The sequence below is a fragment of the Apteryx mantelli genome, chromosome 5, assembly GCF_036417845.1.
Source record: "Apteryx mantelli isolate bAptMan1 chromosome 5, bAptMan1.hap1, whole genome shotgun sequence".
In the NCBI taxonomy this organism is placed as follows: Eukaryota; Metazoa; Chordata; class Aves; order Apterygiformes; family Apterygidae; genus Apteryx; species Apteryx mantelli.
In genome coordinates this window covers 36,691,336-36,710,254 of record NC_089982.1, presented here as the reverse complement: position 1 = coordinate 36,710,254, position 18,919 = coordinate 36,691,336, and the positions used below count along the sequence as shown (strand labels likewise).

Genomic DNA, 18,919 nt, shown 5'->3' with positions numbered 1-18,919 from the left:
AGGCCCAAGTTTCCCAAAATCATGTGCCAGTTCAAATATTGGGACAGGCTTGTTAGTATCAGGCTCAAACTCCCTAACTGTAAACCTTGCTATGTGAATTTCTCTGTGGGATGCTCATGTGTTTTCACGCACATTTTATCAACTGGCATTCAGACATTTGTTATTTTGTCTCTAGCTCAACAACCTTTCCAAAGTTGCGCATAGTCTCTAGTTACCCAAAACACCCACCAAAAATAAAGCTCTCGGGAACCTCAAAGTTTATAAAACCTCACTTATCTACCTTACAGTAGGACCAGCTAAACTTAAATCACTCCAGCCAACATAAAGATTGCACTGAATTAAATCTTTTCGATGTGGTGTACATAGTCCTCATTTGTGTTATTTGCTACATAATATGAAGATTAACATGCTTTTCCCTGTGGACATCAACCATGAATTCTGAAAAGCCTTTCTACTCAAGACTTCTACTCTTTTAGTAATTATATTGTCAATCATAACCATAATGTCAAATCACTGAGTACTCTGCTGGGTTTTTTGGAAAATTTTCATTGCTTTATGAAGGTTGACTATCTCTTCGGATACTTAGCCTTTAAGTTTTTGGTCCCAAATCCTAGTTCAGTCTCCTTGCAGGATCTGCATTAGCCTACCTAAAAGTGTATGATTAGAAAATTCAGCCTCAAATTTATCACACACCCTTGAGCATTTTGTTTCTTTTTATGCTCCAACATCTTTGTTTGCATCTATGCACTGTGTAGCATTCACCAACTCCACACAAGTTAACTGACATCTACAACATTAAATGCTTCAGAAGCAACTATTATCAGAAATTAAGCCTTTATCTAACTCTCCCCTGTTCCTTTTTCCTAGCACCTATTGTCCTTTACGCATTTTCTCCAGCTCTTCTCCAGAAATTCAAGCATACTTTGCTGCTGCTTCAGCTATTTTCTGAGTTAGCTTAAGTCTTTGGGGCCACATCCAGAAATCTGGGCAAGAAATCTGACAGAAGGCTGCTTCATTTTGGTGCACTGGTTGTAACTGTTGGCTGTTGCTCAACTAAATCTGCTGTAGTTGGGCTTTGCTACTGAAAGTGCAATTCTCTGTGGCTGTTACATGAAGTTGACAAGGAGAAGAACAGATACTCTTCTTCGCTGAATGCAGGTACTTTCATTGCCCATTACCGTTCAAAATCCTTAAGCCGAGTGACCAAAGATTCTTCTCTTTGCTTACAAATGCCAAATTGGCGTGTGATCTGCAAGGTAGAGAATCACTGCCTTCACAGCTGCTGCTGACACTCCTCCATAACAGTATATATGTTTTTCTTAAGAGTTGTGAGGAACACAAGGACTAAAGGTTTTGATCCTCATACCTGCAGGTTAATGCAACATTTAAGTTGAAAGGGCCATTTTAAATTTCAGTGTAACTAAAACTGCACAAAAACTAGACCTATCTACATATTTATAAAATTGCCCCAGCAGACATTCAAGTGCTATTTCCCATACATTTGTGAGAATGGCTACACTAGGTTAAAGCCTCAGACAGAAGACAAAGCCTCCTTTTGATTTCAATAGCTTTTGACTACATGCAATGCCTGCTAATATGGAAGCAAATCCCCATTAGAGTCATTTCTAACACCTGCAATGAGTGTCAGACAGCAATGTAACAGCACGATTAAATTACACTAAAAATAAAGAATGAGATATTCACAACACTTAGTTCCTACTGCCTAGTTCCTCAAAAAAGAAAGTGTACTGCTGATGAATAAGACACGGTAAAAAAAAAAAAAAACAAGTTGCCTTTGCACATTAGGTGGAAGAGAAAACTGAACTAAAGGCAAATTTAAGACTATTTAGTTGACTGCAACAAAATTTAAAGCATTACATCCCAAGTATGACTTCAGATACAAAACTGGAAAAAAAAAATCATACATTCTAAAAACTTGTCTTAGTACTAAAAAGTCATCTCTCACTGAGACAAAGATTATAGTAGAAATGCCATATTAATGGAGATTTTCAGATCTGAATGACAGAAACCTATAACCCAGAAGAAGTGAAACAAGAAGTCGGGGAGTATCAATCATACAGATAAACAAGATCTTCTGCTCATCCCTAGCTTCGGTTGCTAGAAAGAACTGCCATCTACGATGGGTAATTTAACAGTTGCAGTTGGTCTCCTTAGTATTTCCAGTACAGAACAAATATAAAGATTCAGTTTTTATAAGCTATCCTCTCTCTGCTAAGAACGTTCAAAACCATCATTGGAAAATAAAAAAAATTACTGATAGAGTATAAGTCTGATGGATACTTCCAAATGGAATATCTGCTTTCCTCAGTTAACTCATTTAACTTTTAACGGAAATGAGTACCCTATGAAAAACCTCGCTAACAGAAAATAAGGGAGCTTTTGGTTTAAGTTTAGAGATAGCCACCAACATACTATGGCCCATCATAAAAGACTTTTGAGATAAGATTTATCTGTGGTATGTTCTCACTACTTTGGAATTCAGCATAGAAAGGGTGAGTCATCCATCTTTTCAATCCTGTTATGGATTTCCATCCATGAAATCGCAACATGATGCATGTTTGAAAGCTACTATCTTCCTGAAGTGAAGATTTCATTTTCTCTTATTGACAAATAATATATACTTCAGAGTTCTATAGGTTTTTTTGTGAGTTTCTCCCAGAAAACACTTTTTTTTTTCCCCCTCAACCATACACTTCACTCTTCTGAACAAATAGTGGAGGTAATTTTCCATTAAGTTACTATCCTACAGTGTACAATAACTGTTACTTGAAGTTCGTTTAGAAAGACAGAGAAGCCCTGCATTCTCTTTGAAGAGAACAAAAGGTTAACTTCCTGGCTGGAGAAGCTCCAGTTTGACCGCCCTTGCTTCACAGTAGGAAAGCGACAGATTCCAGCAAAGAAGAGAGAGAACAAATGCAGCCAAGTAAGGAAAACACTTTGGTCAGGCAAATGTATTAGGCAAACGTCAATGTCAGAAGCACAGAGCCTGGAACAGCAGAAGCCTGTATTGCAAAATTAAAGCCTGGTTACTTTTACAGGAATATTTTTCCTCATGCAGAAACCATCACAGAAGTCTTGGGGAGGTAAAAAGCCGTTTGTTCATCTGCTTAAAAGCAAGAAAGTCAGCCTTGTATCAATGTAAAAGAAAATGTTAACAAAAAAAAAATCTGTACTTGAGGCTACACATCCCTAATATTCAAGTAGCACCATCCATATTCAAAACTGTAAGATTTTATCACATGTACAAGGCTTCCTTTTATCTTCAATCTAAAGCTAGATAATTCTTTTTCTTTATACACAATATTCAAGGAAAATAACCGATAGGGATGTTACTCTCTGTGTTACAATTATCAAGATGCTGCTATAGTCAAGATTAATGAAGTAAGAAGAGTAGATGAAAACTGTTCTGAGGACATCCTCTTCATTGCACTGCTCAAAATTAAAAAGAAGATTTCTTCAGAGATCACTGGTTTCATGATCATTCCCCACCACCCACCATTAAATACCTCAACAAAAAACAACAAATTACCCCATAAGTTAGCAAGAGAACCACATACTCCCTAATAAAAGAACACAACATTTTATATATGCATGTTTTAAACACGTGAATTTCAGCATCAATGCTATATTTTAAGAACACACAACTTGTTCCCTCTGAAAAATTGCAAAAACACATATTTCCTCTGAAATAAAATATGAGGGAGAGGGAAAAACCCTGGGAAACAAGAGCTACATTTATAAGAAAACAGCCATTTACAAAATGCCTTTTTTTCCCCCCAAATGCTTGCCTTTCAAGCTGTGCCAACAATAGGACAAACATAAAAGATCTGCCTCACTAGCAGATTTAGAAGAATAAGCAATTACCACATTAGGGAAAACAGCTCAGAAATTTCCACCAATTGGTAATTGGCAGCAAAGCAACTCTTCATTTACCAAACCCCACAATGCCGTTAGGCGCCAACCCCTAAATATACCAGCAAAGAACAAACAAAAAAAATCCCCATAGCCTCTAGCTGAGGTCAGCCCTTTACTTTGGGAAAAAACGGAAGCCTCTTTCCTCCTAGATATGCAGAAGGAGGCTTTTATGATGAGGTTATCTAAAGTCAGAGCTCTTCTATCTGGGTAGCTACGTCTCCAGGACCACTAAAACCATCAAGATGACATTACAGTAGTGCAGGCAAAGGCTCTTTCCCAAAGTCCTTCTGGAAAAGCAAACGGCTGGAGACCTTTCTTCCAAACGAAAGGGATGCCTCCATACTTAGGCACTGCCACTGCTGAAACAATTTACACATGGATGAAGCAGTAAAGGGCAGCTCTCTGCAGGATGTTAGCATTGAAAGCTTTCCAGAAATTTCCCCACTGTGCTTGAGAACACCCACCTCAATACCTGCAATCCAAGTCTGATCAACCCCATTACCATGCAAGTGCAGGAGGACCTGCTGCAGCAACTACAAGTCTTGCACTTATTTCAGAGCATTCGCAATGATCGGTCATCCTCACTGTGGACTGAAGACAGCCGTCATTCACCATGGGTGACATTAATATGCAAGCAACATATGTGAGATTTAATGTACAATTGAGAATTAATTAAATTTATTGATCCCTGATGCACCACTGCATGTTCCACACCAATGCAGATCAGTGAGTTTCTATTGTATTAGCAAGCTGATAGCAGAGGGGAATCTGAACTGAGCCTCCTCTTTGTAGCAGTTTCCTTTCCTGACTCCTCTCAAATCTATTTCAATCTACTTGCTTGAGGAGATTAAATTCCCCTTATCTGAGACAGTAACAGAAGACTTCATGGGTAGGAGAGACTAATTACTGTACAATAAATATCCTCAAAGCTGCTTTATAATGAATTAAATTAAGCATGGCTAAATCACATTTCAGGACTTTTTTTTTTAAAAAGTACATTCCTAGAAATGATTCTCTCTTAACAAATCTCAGTAACAAAGCTAATTAAAAAATCAAAACTATTAGAAGAACCAGAAAGCATGTTACAATGCCACCAATTATTGCAAATCAAGAGTCTCAAGGATGCATTTGCTTCACTATATTTAATACCAGAGAACAGGAGTAGTTCTTTCCAAGTATTTAATTATTAAAGTGTACCCACAGCACAGAAAACCTAACACTGAGATATATCACATACCAAGAGACTCTGAAAAAGTGCATTTGTTCTGTGATACATTTGCTATTAACTCTTGACATAAAAAGGTGCTTTTCAAGTGATGATCACAACCATTGTAAGAGGCTTGACAATAAAAATTTCCAGATCTGCAGGAACAAAATTGAAAATTTTACAAATAGTGCATAGGAGGATACAGATATGCAGGTACGTAAAAAATACCTTTTGAAAGAGCGTGGATCCTAACATTTAGTCAACATTACACTAGTCCATACATCTGATGTCAGATGTGGTCTACTTTGCAGCCTACCTTGCTCTGTACTGCTAGAGCCACAATGCTGTCAAAGTTCCAGATCACTGTCAAATAAAAATATCAAAGACAATACAAAGTCCTGTTCTGTGAAGGGCTGAGTCATTAACCTGTGATCACAGCAGACGCGTTACTGACACTTGACCTGCTGCAGCAGAAAATTCTGTGGGTCACTCAACTATATTTTTGGGTTATTTTCAGAATCAAAGATCTACAGCATCATTAATCCTGATAACACGTTTTTGCAGTGGTAAAACTAAAAACATGTTGCAAAGATATGGACCCAGCACCTGAGATATTTTCTTCAAATAAAATTCTTGACCTTTGACTATGTCAATTATTATCTCCAGTATGACAATTCAATAATTTTGCTACTTAAATAGCAATTTAAGGAAATGAAATGGAAGCGGACAGCAATATTATTTCAGACATCACTCAGCACCATTTCACTGTCTGAAAACATGACTGTGCTTCTGAAAACACTTAAGTATATGTTTTAACAACTGTTGACTTTCAAATGTTTCAAATGAACTGTATTACTGGACACAACCAACATGTATTTTGTTTAACAATATAATACAGTTAGTATTTGATTTCTTTAAAAACTTCTTAGAATGTAGAGTGGTCAGCTTATTTTGCATTACATACAACTTCTTATAATTTTTTGTAGGTATTCATATTTAAATATAAAATGAGAAATTTTGTAGTTTCTATATTTAATTGTCCTTATTCAAAAGCAGATTAAAGCATATGTAGTAATAAGCACTCAAGTTATGAAAACAAAGAAGTTTAACTGGATCAACTCATAATTATTAGCTATTGACAGTGATTTATTCTCCTACCTGCTTTCCATCCAGCGTACAAAGTCTCTTGACTACACCGGAATCTAACTTAATGGCTTCTGTGATGTCAGTCAAGACCTGCTCAAAGGAATGAGCAGTCTTCTTATTCAGCAGAATTCTCACGGCCTTCCGGGGTTTCACGCCACTCCTAATAACGGTCACTAATTTGGGCTTAATGAAATCTTTACTCTCCTTCACTTCACTCTTTGTGGATGTCAAGGATGTTAAGGATCGAGTGGACCCAGTCCTTATGTTCACACACCAGTTTGGATTGACATTCTTGGTATAGTCAACTTTGCGATATGGTTCATTGGATGCACATACATAGCTTTCACCTGAAAAGAAGAAGACATTTCCATAATTTAAGAGGTTTTGCTACGATTTTTTGTCAGTTTAAAAAAATGACAGATTCTCTGTCAGAAGCAGTGATTCTTCTGTATTGCAGACCTTTTTAAATGAAGTACTAAATTATCAGAACTTTCTAACCAAACAATTCTCTCATATGTTACGATTTCAAAAGAATTCAAAAGACTTCAAGAAGGTTAAAGAAATAAAACACAGTAAAGTCTTGTGATGGATTAAAGGGGTAATGGAGGGGAGTGAAGATATTTCCCATCTCTTGTGGATCCAAACTTTTCTCTACTGACTGCTGATTCACTTTGCAAGTGAAAATTCAATTCACAATAGACACCATTAAGAGCATTCTCCTATAGTAAATATCCAGGAAGAATTGATTACCAGCCCTTCCCCTGATAATTTTAGGCATAAATACACCAGTCAATGCCCTGTGCATGAGGACACCTTTTAACATACTGAATGCACCTAGGCCCTCAAAGACTGTTTATAAGCTTCCATACATAAAGCCACCTATTACTTCAGAGTAACTTCTGAAGTACAGCCTGCCAAGAAGTGTGAAAAAGAGTTAAATAAATTCTAGCTATCAGCACTATGAGATATCTCAAAACTCATCATCACTGAGCATGTTAGACCTTTCAAACTAAACAAGAATTTACTTCCTAGACCACTCAAAAAAAGAAAAAAAAAGCATTTTTAGAAAGATTAAGATCCTTAAATCCTAACAAATAAGCAAACAGATGTCATTACAATAGGAAAGCAGGAACAGCCTTTGCCTGTAACACCCTTATTCAAAATGACACTGTGCATGTTCATCCTAACTCAACAATGAGCACATATTCAAGGCTAAAAGTACAAACACACACAAGACAATTCAGGGTTAAACCTCACAGCTGAAGCTTAAATTAAAGTTGGAATAAAAAGTGAAGGCTATTCAGAAACGAGCTCTCCAACTTAAAATAAATTAATTGCTTCACATAAAGAAACACAGGTAGAGAATGAGAGACCCCTTTGCTAGAGGATTTACCATAGAAGAGTCTCAAAATGGTATTATAACTTTGTCCTTTACAGACATGTATCATAACAGACCATCTTCTTTATACTATCATGCAATATGACCTACTATCTGCCAGGGTTTTATTGCAACATTCATCAGAACAGCAGAAATATTCCTAAGATTTTCAGTCAGTATTAATCCAAAAGGATCTTTATTTATAACAGTAGCGTGAAACTCTCTGGTTCCTACTGGTTCCCTTGCTTAAGTAGGAAAAAAAAAAAATCAAATTTCTTGACCATTTGAACAGGTTGCAAATCCTGTTTATTACTGACTTATTAGTTTTTTTTTCTTTTTGAAAACCTGAAGCAGTTGGTGCTTGACATTAAGGTTTGGTAAAATGCAGTTGAAACAGGTTGTTTAAAAATCATTCTTTTAACTTGTTATATTATTTTTAATTAAAAGCACTTCTGATTTTTTCCATCAAAATGACAAAACTATCTGGGAACACTGATTGCAAAACTTCCTATAATTGGCAGATGGATAGAGAGAGGACTAGACTAATTACTTGAGAACCATAGTGTATTACCTATTATCTAGCAACTGTTTTAAATCCCATGCCTGCTTTCTTATATCCGTCATATAAACTACACTTGGCAATACAGGTTTTACATGGGAAACAGATCTTTCTATTACACCTGCAAGGCAGGCACATAAGGCGAGACTGGAGAAAGGGGTTTAAGTCAGAGATGAAAGACGTGCACTGAGTGACTGCCTGGTACATAACTTAAAATAAAGGGGATGAAACCTTTGCTCTGTTGAAGTCAGTACCACAACTTCTAATGATTTCACTGCAAAAAAGACTTTACCCACAGTTTCTAAATTCTACTGAGAACCATGCAAAGTAGCCAGAAAACTGCTATACACAGAACATAGAAAGAAATCATTTGTTGCTTTCTGCATAAAGAATGGTTTCTAGAAAAAGTTAACCATTGATCTGTTTGGGTTAACAGGTAGAGCTGATATATACTTTTTTCTGTTGGATAATCTATTTCAGGAAGAAAAAATGGCATTGGTAAGTCAAATCATAACTGCAAAGTTTACTACAGGAAACATTCCTTGAGAATGGTGTGTTCAAAAAGCAAGGCTAAAAAAACACCACCCCTTGATGAGCAGGCAGTGACGTTAGAACACTGTGCTGTTGTTTAAGTTGTTATCTTAGCCACTCTTCTAAGTAAAAAATATAGTCGTATGTTTCTGTTTGGAAGATGTGTCAGAGTCACTCGTAAGGATGTTACCTCTCCTTTATGTTACACTTTGCAGACAGAAAAACTGAGAATTTAATGTTCTATATTATATTTACCCACAGCTTTAATATATGACCCGATTTTAAATCTGCTTGGAATTAATGCAAGTATTTTGATCTCCTGAACAAAGACACCCTTCTGATAATCTCCACCCTCTCTGAGAAAACCAATGGTTGTAAAATGTAAAACACAGCTTTTTTTTTTTGGGGGGGGGGGGTTTAAACCAATCAAATTGATTTCAAACGTTACTAAGGCAAAGTAACAGGTAACTCTGCGGTTCAAAACACATGCATAACTAAGCTTGGCTGCTTCACTGTCTTACATGAGATTTTCACAGGTTTAAACTAAATATACACCATCTCCATTAGTATGAAAATCTTTTCTGAGACTTTAATGGTATTTTGATGGAGCTGTAGCTTTCTAAGTCATTTGCAATCTACCAGCCCCCAAAAGTTGTCACAGCTCCACAAATAAGCATAAACAATACTTCCAAGTATTTATATTACTGACTTCGATGCAGTCAATTTTACGGTTTGAAGGCCCACTTTCCATTTACAACTTTAAACATTTTAAAGCTAATGAATACTAGCCTTAACAAGCACGTACTCACAGCAGTTGCATTACTGGATACAAATAGCATGTCTTTAGCCTACAATGTTGGCATTAATAAGAATCAGTCAGCTCTCTAGTTTTTAGATCAGATCATGAAGTCAGTCACTAATATTATACAGGAGTTGCAGAGAGAAATGTGAACTACAAACTAGTGAAGTAGAAAGATATATTAAGCAATACTTTTTTTTTAATGCAGAAATAATGCAAGAATTACAGACGTAGGTTACAGCTGGGGCTCTGACCCCAGCCAAACTATTCTACCGCAGGAAGTTCAGCTAGGCTGCAGAGCAGTTTTGGCAGAGGTATGAAACCTCCTCCTAAGGCTGGCATTATAATTTCAAAAGGGTATATGTGCCATCCATCCAATGCTTCGAGACAGTACCCAGAGTAATCTAAAAGTGTCATCTCCTCAACAAAGCAATCCTGCTGTCACCAAAAATTCCTCAAATTGGGCATATACTCACTCAAAAGGAATAACATCTGCTGACATTTTGGGTCACAATACAATCAATAGAAATGGAGTAAGTTTACTTCTGATTCTCTGTGTCTTAGTAACATTAGAAAAACAAAAAGAAGACATGGAATGCTGCCTATCAACAAGGAAACATTACCGACTGCTAAATAATTTACCTGTACTGCCTTAATAACCAGGAGAGCTAGTCATGAAGTAGGACCTGTGTGTTTGTGTATGTGTATACAGCTTAAGCACATTGCAAGAAAAGGATTCCAGCCATGGAGAGCAGACAGCCTAAATATAGTATTCACCATTCTGCCACCTAACAAAAGACTATGAACAGAGAGAATGGATCAAAAGAGAAAATATGACTATGCTGGTCAATCTGACTGATAAATAGCCAAAGAGCATCAGTTGTCTAAATATTGTATTGCTTACTTAAGAACTTGTCTATGCAAGTTTTCTTTTGGCAACTGTTTCTTCGACACTACATTCACAGGAAATGTATCCAACTCACCTTTCAAGACAGGCATGCAGGGATAAAGAGAGTTAGGGTGTAGATGAACTCTCCAAAACTCAGCCATGAAATTTTAAGTATGGATAGAAAGAGAGGGATGTATCTTGTCAATATCAATGTAGTTCTCAAAGCAATTTTCTGAACTAACCATAAAGTTCGAGATACTGATTTTTATTTTTTTTTTTAATTTTAGGAAGGAGCATTGGAAAACTATTGGCATATAGGTGTTCTGACTACTTAAAATGAGGAAGAAAAAATCTTAAGTCCTGAATCACTGTAGTAGCAGCCTACGACAGAGCAAGCGTACATTAGCTGAAACTAGAGTTTTGAAGAAACACTGTTGCCTTACCGCTTCGGGTCTTTCATGGCCCAAGTTTTGTAAGTTAACGTCAACTGCTAGGCATTTAAGAAAGAGCCTAGAAGCATTCAGAAATGTTGCCCTTAAAACAAAGTCTATCAAAGAAAGACTTGTAGGTATTCAGTTTTATTTAGTATTAGGTTAAAAACCTGTGGGCACTCCATGAAGGGGGTAACATAAGGAAGAAATTAAGTATACAACACTCAGATCCTGACTCAGACAGGATATCTGAAACAGAAGTCTTTGAACAAGATTTTCTGGTTTCCTTTTTGCAAGGTGTTAACTAGCACTAATTATTATCTCTTGAGATTCACATAAAGCACCCCATTTTTCAATGACACACTGCACAGAACAGAATGATACAGCTGAAACAGGTAAAAACATTCCTATGGAAAGGAAACCATGCATCTACGTATTTTTTTGAATGAGTGTTCCACTTTGAAGCACATAGGCCAGGGATATTTCTAGCTGCATGTCATATATCCATCTTACCCCCCTCAAGCTTATTCTGATGGAAGTCATTAGTTCCACTGAGTGCCAAAAGTTGCTTATTCAGTATAGCACAATGGTTATTAGGGCTACTAACCTTCTAACTTAAGGAATCAGTGGAAGATATCCTTTTTGTGTTCTGTAGCACAAAGCTGAACAGATTTCCAGAACAGTATGTAAATGGCATGTATAAAAAGGCTGATCTAAAAATAAAACTATCCCTTTTATGAAGGATTAGAGTTTATTTGGATTTTTCTTTCCTTCCTTTCTCTGTTTCTTAGGACTTCCTTCCACATCAATTTCTAAGGATTCCTTCACTTTCATGTCACCTCCAATAACCCTGTATAAGTCCCCACATTTCCTCACCAGCAGCATTTTAAGTTCCCCATATATTTTCCAAAACCTGGGATAACAATCAGGATTTTAGCTAGATCTCTTTTGATTTTATTTACTCAGGAGATTCAGAACACTGCTCTCTACAAGCTGTCAGAAGACAGGTAGGGGCATGTGGTATCCACCTTGCCTAATTCCATATGCCTCCTCCACAATAAGTAGATGATTCTTCTCTCCTATCCCTGAAACTAAAAGATGCATAGTGGCAGGGTTTTTCTTTGTTTGTTAGTTACCTTTCCACACAAACAAAACAATTACATCAGTATTTCATACCCATACACCATTGCTCCAGGACAGTGCAACTCCAGGGATTTGCATATACATTTGGAAGCAAAAGTGGTGTGGATTTTTTTTTTACTACCCTTCTCTGTTATACCCACTGCATTGCTTTTTGCCTCTTTTTAAATAATATTTGAAGCATTGCAGCTTTTGGGCTTTAGCACAGGAAGGTGATCATACCTTCTGCAAGAAGCAAAAATACAAATGCCTACTTGGTGTTACCATCTGCTTGTCCTGACAAGAGAAAAGATGTTCTTGACCTATGAGTTGGTAAGTGTGCAAATATGTAAGTACTTAAATAGGATTAAAACGTAATACGCAGGAACAATAATAATCTATGTTGGAAAATATTTCAATTTTTCAGTATGTGATTTCAAAACACTCCTTCTCTCCCTATTAACATAGCAGAGCCCATTTCCTTAAAACAGATGGTGTCCTGCAGTACATGTCCTTGCCAAGGATAACAAGTGCTCTGCCCAGAACCTTTCCACCTCCTCCCCAAAGACTTCCCTACACATGCTTATTGATTCCAACTGTGCAGACAAAACTACTGACACTTTAGAAGAACTGTAGCAATTAAACATAGTAACTGAAAACACAAATATTCTTAGTAATTCCCTACCTAGGGAACTAGAAAAAGCCCCTATCACATGCCAAATCAACATTTTTCTTGCCAGGAATGGAGTCATCAGTTTGTTTCCTCTCCCAAAATCCAACATAAGCTCCTGAGTTTGTGGCAGATATTAACAGCCAGGATCCTCCATGTTTTTCACCACTAAGACAATCAAAGCACAGGATAGCTGAATACTGCGTTACTGATACTAATGTAAAACAAAATCATAAGCCCTAAAAAAACTGCACAGTTCCTATTATTACCACCGCATCATGTATTAGGGAGCTTAAATTTTTAAAGAAATTTGAAGGATTTAGACAAATACTAAATTATATATATATAAAAAAAACCTTTTGTGGAGAACAGAAACAAAACTATTATTCCATTATTGCTATTGAAGTGAAATTCAAAAACGCACATGGAATCTATGATATGAAACTAGAGTAATGTGTGATAGTAAAGTTGCATAAGGCAGAAGAAGAAAGTCACAATATCCCCAATCCCCATCCCCCTGCCTGGATCTCTCTGCTTGAACAAGATCAAAGAGCGGAGAAATCACATACCAAGGTGCGAGAGGGAACCCTAAAACAACCATATCTCAAATGCTACATGCTTATTTCCAACCACTCTACAGGGTTATACCAAAAAACTCTGTTGACTTTGAATTTCTAAACTGTATTTGGATCCTTAACATATATTTAAGAGCAGCAGACTTAGAATGGGAGGAATGAGAAATTTCAAAGAAAGCAACTAAAGCTGTCAAAAGGACAATCCATAATGTTCCGTAATCTACAGGGGATAGGAATATAAATGCTGTTTGTCTAAGGCTGGTCCAGCAGACAGATCTTATTAAGAAAAGCAATATGTTTAAAATGGAGCTTGTCGATTTTTGTTAAAATTGTCATTAGCTCATGTTTATTATTGTGACCCAATCTATGACAATAATATTTGAAACAGTAGTATGCCTACATATTACCTATTTTCCTTTTAAAACAGTTAACAGTAAAACAGACTGCCAAATACACCCAAATCCCAAAGCATGCATCAGTGACTCAAGTCAGCTAACTTGGACTATTAAGATATAGAATTTGATACTGCCAACTCTTATACCCCAGACATATATTAACCTGACAAACAGTAAACAGGCCTCAGAGAGCCTGTCTGCACTGGGGTTGTCAATGTCAAAGAGCTGCACACACAGGCGCTGAGTTGAGGGAGGCCGATGCAGATCTTGGCTTGGTGAAGGTGGCTGAGGACTCACCTTTGGCTCACTTTACGGAGCTTCCACTAGCGAACCTGAACTGTTGTGATTCCATGTACCAGTTCCAAGAGCACTGAGGATGTGCAGACAGTCTAGACAAATAATTAGGTATTGCATCAAGTAGCTATATTGGGTTTGGTGTTTAGCCTTTAGCTAAAGATGCATAAGAACATGCATAAGAATAGCATACTTTCATTTTCCTTTCCGAAAATTAAAAAGCAACACAACAAAACACCATTCAAAACTACTGCGGGTGTTACTGCTTTTCAAGCTTTAGCATATTTATCAACCTTCAAGTACTCATTCTAGAGAAGAAATTCAAACCTGCTGTGCTTAAAAAAAGTTAAGCACAAGTGGAAAAAAACAAACAGAACAAAACAAAACAAATCAAATCCTCATCCAGCATTTCGATAACAAAACTGCTGGCAAAGAGGGGTCTTCCTTGGCTACAGGAATGATGGATCCACTACTTGTTTGCTTTCTCCCATCCCTGTACATTTATTCTCCTTTCCTTTCTCTGTATGGTGATTAGACTTACACTGTTAAGGTTTTTGGCATGCTAATCGGAGCACATACTAATCCATTTATGATGCTACAGGATTTTCTTAAGATTTCCTGAGAGTTGTATTGGTCATGGATAGACGACTAAGTAATCAGGTCTCTTTTTTTCCCTTTTATTTTACTGAGAAAGCATGGAAGTGGAATTTAAATTGTGACATTCGTTTTGCTTTGTTCTTCCAATGAAGAGCAATAACAGAGGTCACCCTTTCAGTGTGTACTTGAATAGAAAGTAAGTCAGTTTTTGCTTCCAGTTATTTAACTTTAATGGAGTTCTGAGAGTATAAGCTGCATTTATACTGTTGTCCAGCAAGTCATTTTGCCTTTGCATTTTTTAAGCAACTTTGAGAATCACTTCTTCTGCAACATTTCAAAAGTCACCTCAAGTTTTTATCATTAGTTTATTCAAGTTTTGCTAAATCTCCTTCCCCCACTAACTCAGCATCTCACTTTCCTAGCTATCTCTGAATAACTGGATCCCAGAAAAGATTTTGGTTGATTTTACATTTGTTTTATTGCCACAGAGTCAACATTTCACTAGGCAATCCTCTCACGTTTCCTCTGTTTTGACAGTAGGACAGCCTTTTGTTAGATCAGGGGATGGGGAAATTCCTGAGGCACCATGTTACAATTATGAAGTACATTTTCTTGCATATCTTTATGAGTGAGACCCCTTCCTGCAGCAAATACCGCAGCATTTCCCTTCCTCTTGCACGAACTGCAGTGGTTGGTCAACAGATTAAAAGACTGCAAATCTGGCACCTGGCCTGTGAACTCACCAGGTGGAAGACTACAGCAATAGATACAGTGGACGTCTGAGGAGAAGCATCAAGTGGAAACTGATAAGAACCTCAGAGTGTGCAAGACACAAGGCTGGAAAGACTGATTTATATAATGGTGAGTTTAAATTTTGTTTTAAGACATCATTGGAGCACATGGGGGAAGTTTTAACTAGAATATATATCTAGCTACTGAAAACAAAGCCTATGCAAGCACGTATACAGACACTCAACAAGCAAACACACTTGTATGCCTACTTTCTGATGTGCCTTGTCCCATTCCAAAATATGAGGTCAAAACATGATATACCTGAAAATATTATACCTGAATTAGATTTAAAAGAAATTGTGGATGAAAATGGGAGCCACAGAACAGGCTTGCAAACACAGTCAATTAAGCCACAAAAAGCACTCAAAGACTTATCTGCTGCTTGTCCAGGCAATTATCATTTCCATACAAACAAGAGGTGTACGTTTCATTGAAAAAAAGTACTTTGACCCTATTTTGAGAAGCAGTCAAGTAATGCTTGGACTCGTAAGCCCTGAGTAACCTGGGCAGCTAAGTCCCACTATCAAAAGCAACTTACGGACAATTTTGGAAAGTATTTAACTCTATAAAGTGCTTTTGGAAATCAGACTGGGTACCTAATTTCCTTTAAGAATCTGGACCCTACTACTCACATGTGAAAATGGGACTTTATACCAGTTAGTTTTAATAAGTGTTAGGATATAAACTTCTTTCGCAGTGCAGGGGCTGTCTCTGGGAAAGCTTGAGCGGCTGTGAGGCATCAATGACAGCATGAAAATGGTTAGGGACCTAAGGTAAAACATTTCCCTCTCTAACCAATGGCAAGAGCTGGAATCCAGCCAAAAACTTTACTATTGCTCTGCTGGATGACAAGAGGACCTGCTGTTTAACCCTCGCCACAAAGCCAGCCCCTGCACATTCAGGGTGCTGGGGGAAGCGGCCAGGGACTAAGGCTGAGGAAACGAGGCCTGCTCCAGTGGGTGACCACGGCCCGCTTGCCCTCAGGGGCTCCATGGCAGCCCATTTGCAGCACGACGAGCTCTCTCGGAGAAAAACGCACCCCGGGGAGAGCCGAGGGCCCCGCAGCCCCCCGCCGCAGCCTCCCGCCGCTGCCCCCTCACCTTCCACCAGCTCGTCCAGGCTGGTGAGCTTCTTGCTGCCATCGATGGTGTAGATGGTGCGGACGCCCTGGGGCAGGTTTACATTGTCCGACAGGGAGCGGGTGAGCTCGACGAGGAGGGCGTCGAAGGAGCGGAAGCGGTCGGTGGAGATGGCGTACACCAAGCCCTTGAAGTACCTGTCGCCGTTGCGGTAGAAGCGGGCTTTCCGGGCTTTCTTCTCCGAGCTGAGCGCCTGCAGGGTGCGCGTCCGGTAGAGGCTGCAGTGGGCGCTGTGCGCCGGGCTCGGGATCAGCCCGTTGCCCCGCGGCCCCCCGGCGCCGCCGCCGGAGCCCGGGCCGCCGCGGCGCGGCCCGGCGCGCTGCTGCCTCTTGTCCCGCTCCTCGAAGTGCTCCAGCTCGATGCTCCGGTTGCTCGCCATGGGGTGCTGCCCGCCCGCCCGCCCTCCTCCCAGCTCCGCTGCGGGCTGCTGCGCCTGCCGCCGCGATCCCGAGGGCGCCGAGCGCCTAGTGGGGCATCGCGGGAGACCGCGGCGCCCAACCTGCCCCGCAGTCGCAGCCCCGGGAGCCGCTAGCCCTGCCCGTTACCCGCTGCTCGGCCCGCGGCGGCACACAAAAGCGTCCCTCATGCCTCCCGGCTAAATGCAGCAGCTAAAATAATACCGGGGGGAGGCGCGGGGGAGCCCCGCTGCCGCGCCGTGCCCGTGCAGGCTCGCACAATGCGGAGGATGCCGTGCGCGCAGGTCCCTCCTCAGCCTATTCTCTGCTGACTCCGCCGGGGAGAGGGGGTGGGGACGGCATGCCTGCTCCGCTCCGGCCCGGCCCGGCCCCGGCCCCGCCGCCCCCTCTCGGCCGGCTGCGGGCAGCCGGTGCCGCTCGGCCCCGGTGCGGGTGTGGGGGCACCGCCGGCCCTGCGGCGCCAACGGCCGCTAGTCCCTCAGCGAGGTCGGGGGGGCGGCGCAGCCTCCCGGCTCCTCCGCCGCCAGGAGAGCAAGGACGCTGCCAGCTCCCGCCTCGGAAAGAAAACAGCCCGCCGGCGGCCCCGGCGCGGCGGATGCGGCGGGAGGAGCGAGCCGCGGCCCGGCCGCCCGCCCGCGGTGCTGGCGATGCAGCGGGAGGCGGGCGGCGCGGCCGCCGGGCCCTAGAGCCGGGCGGGCGGCGCGGCCGTTGCGGGCGGGCCGCTGCGGGGGGAGGGGATGTTGGCGCCGTCTCCGCCCGAGGCGGCCGGGTGACCCGGCTGTCCCCAACAGCGGCGAGGACAGGAGCTGGGCGGGACGAGTGGCGGCGATGGTGGCATGGCTGGCGTCTCCACAAGGCTCAGGTGATGAAGCGAAAAGGGGAAACGGGTTCTTGTAGAAAATAAAAATGGTTTTAAGAGAGCGGCTTGCTTCATGGGGACAGCTCTGTGCCTCACATGGTGGTTCTGACTGGATTAGTCCATCTAAATCACTGGTTGAGGCTCTTCCCCAGTATCCCTATAGGAGTGAAGCTGTCTGTTAGCCCTTCCCTGGTCTTAGTTTGCTCTTACTAGGTTGAAACGCTCAGTTCATTGACTATAGGTTTAGGCCTCCCCCAATGTACATCACCGAGGATAGAGAACTATACATCTCTGTAATTTCCCTCTTTTTGCTTGTGAATACCACCACTGCTGTTTAACTAGCCGCCATGCTTCCCACCCTCTCACAGGTACCAAATAATGGTGGCCCAGCTCCAATTCTCACAGCCTTAACTTTCTAAATTTGCTTTAGCCTACAGTTCACAATTTGCCTAAACAGTTTTAAAATACTCCCTAGGTTGCTCAAGTCAAATTCCCTTTTGATAGAAATGGCCAACTGGTGCATTGAAATCAATGCAATTTCAACTTTTTATTATTAATACAGAATGTATTGTCTTGACATAGTAAGTCTTTTAAAAATGTAAGAGGCACTTAACTAGATATAGTCTTTCTCTTTGTTTCGTGTCTCTTGTTCTGAGAGATTCCAAGGTTTGTTACATTATTATGGCTGTAGATGGTACAATTTCTGTTTTGTTTTGTTTTTTTCCTGGGTCCATAAAAACCTTTGTCCATCCTTTTCCACATCACTTACTTGCTAGGTGTGAGAGGGAAGCACTCAGTTTGATTTTCTGTATTGCCAGTGTAACTTCTGCAGGTGGAGCTTTTCTATATGGAAATTAAACTGGTGACTAAAGGATGCATACAAGAGAGGACAGGTTTGTGAAAGTCCTCTTCACACTTACAACTGTAACTCTGTTCAGTAGAGAGACATATTCTGCAAAGTTTAGGAGGTGATGTTTGCATCTCTCTGCATATAGTGGGAAATGGAAGCGATTTGGTTAAGAACATTTATCTGTGTTTGTTCTCACGTTTCAGCAGTTTTTAAAAATATTAATTGCCACACTTTCCATGGATATGTTACTTTTCACTATTTGTATTTTGAAATACCAATAAAGTCAAGCACTGTCTCACCATGCTGGATGTATTACAGAAAAGATTAAACATCTAGC

The 18,919-nt window shown here is 40.3% G+C and overlaps 1 protein-coding gene across 6 annotated transcripts in view; it reads right to left on the bottom strand.

The window, feature by feature from the left end:
- Positions 1-17,464, bottom strand: part of DCLK2 (doublecortin like kinase 2) — an 89,830-nt gene extending 72,366 nt beyond the window's left edge. For all 6 annotated transcript variants that reach the window (XR_010884379.1, XR_010884380.1, XM_067297805.1 and 3 more), the window contains exons 1-2: positions 16,419-17,464; positions 6,302-6,636 (exon numbers count right to left, since the gene is read on the bottom strand). Coding sequence is in view for 4 of the 6 variants with exons in the window: in XM_067297805.1 (XP_067153906.1) it covers positions 6,302-6,636; positions 16,419-16,836 (753 nt within the window). In the remaining 2 variants the exon portion in view is untranslated. The remainder of the gene's footprint in view (positions 1-6,301; positions 6,637-16,418) is intronic.
- Positions 17,465-18,919: the final 1,455 nt, after the last annotated feature.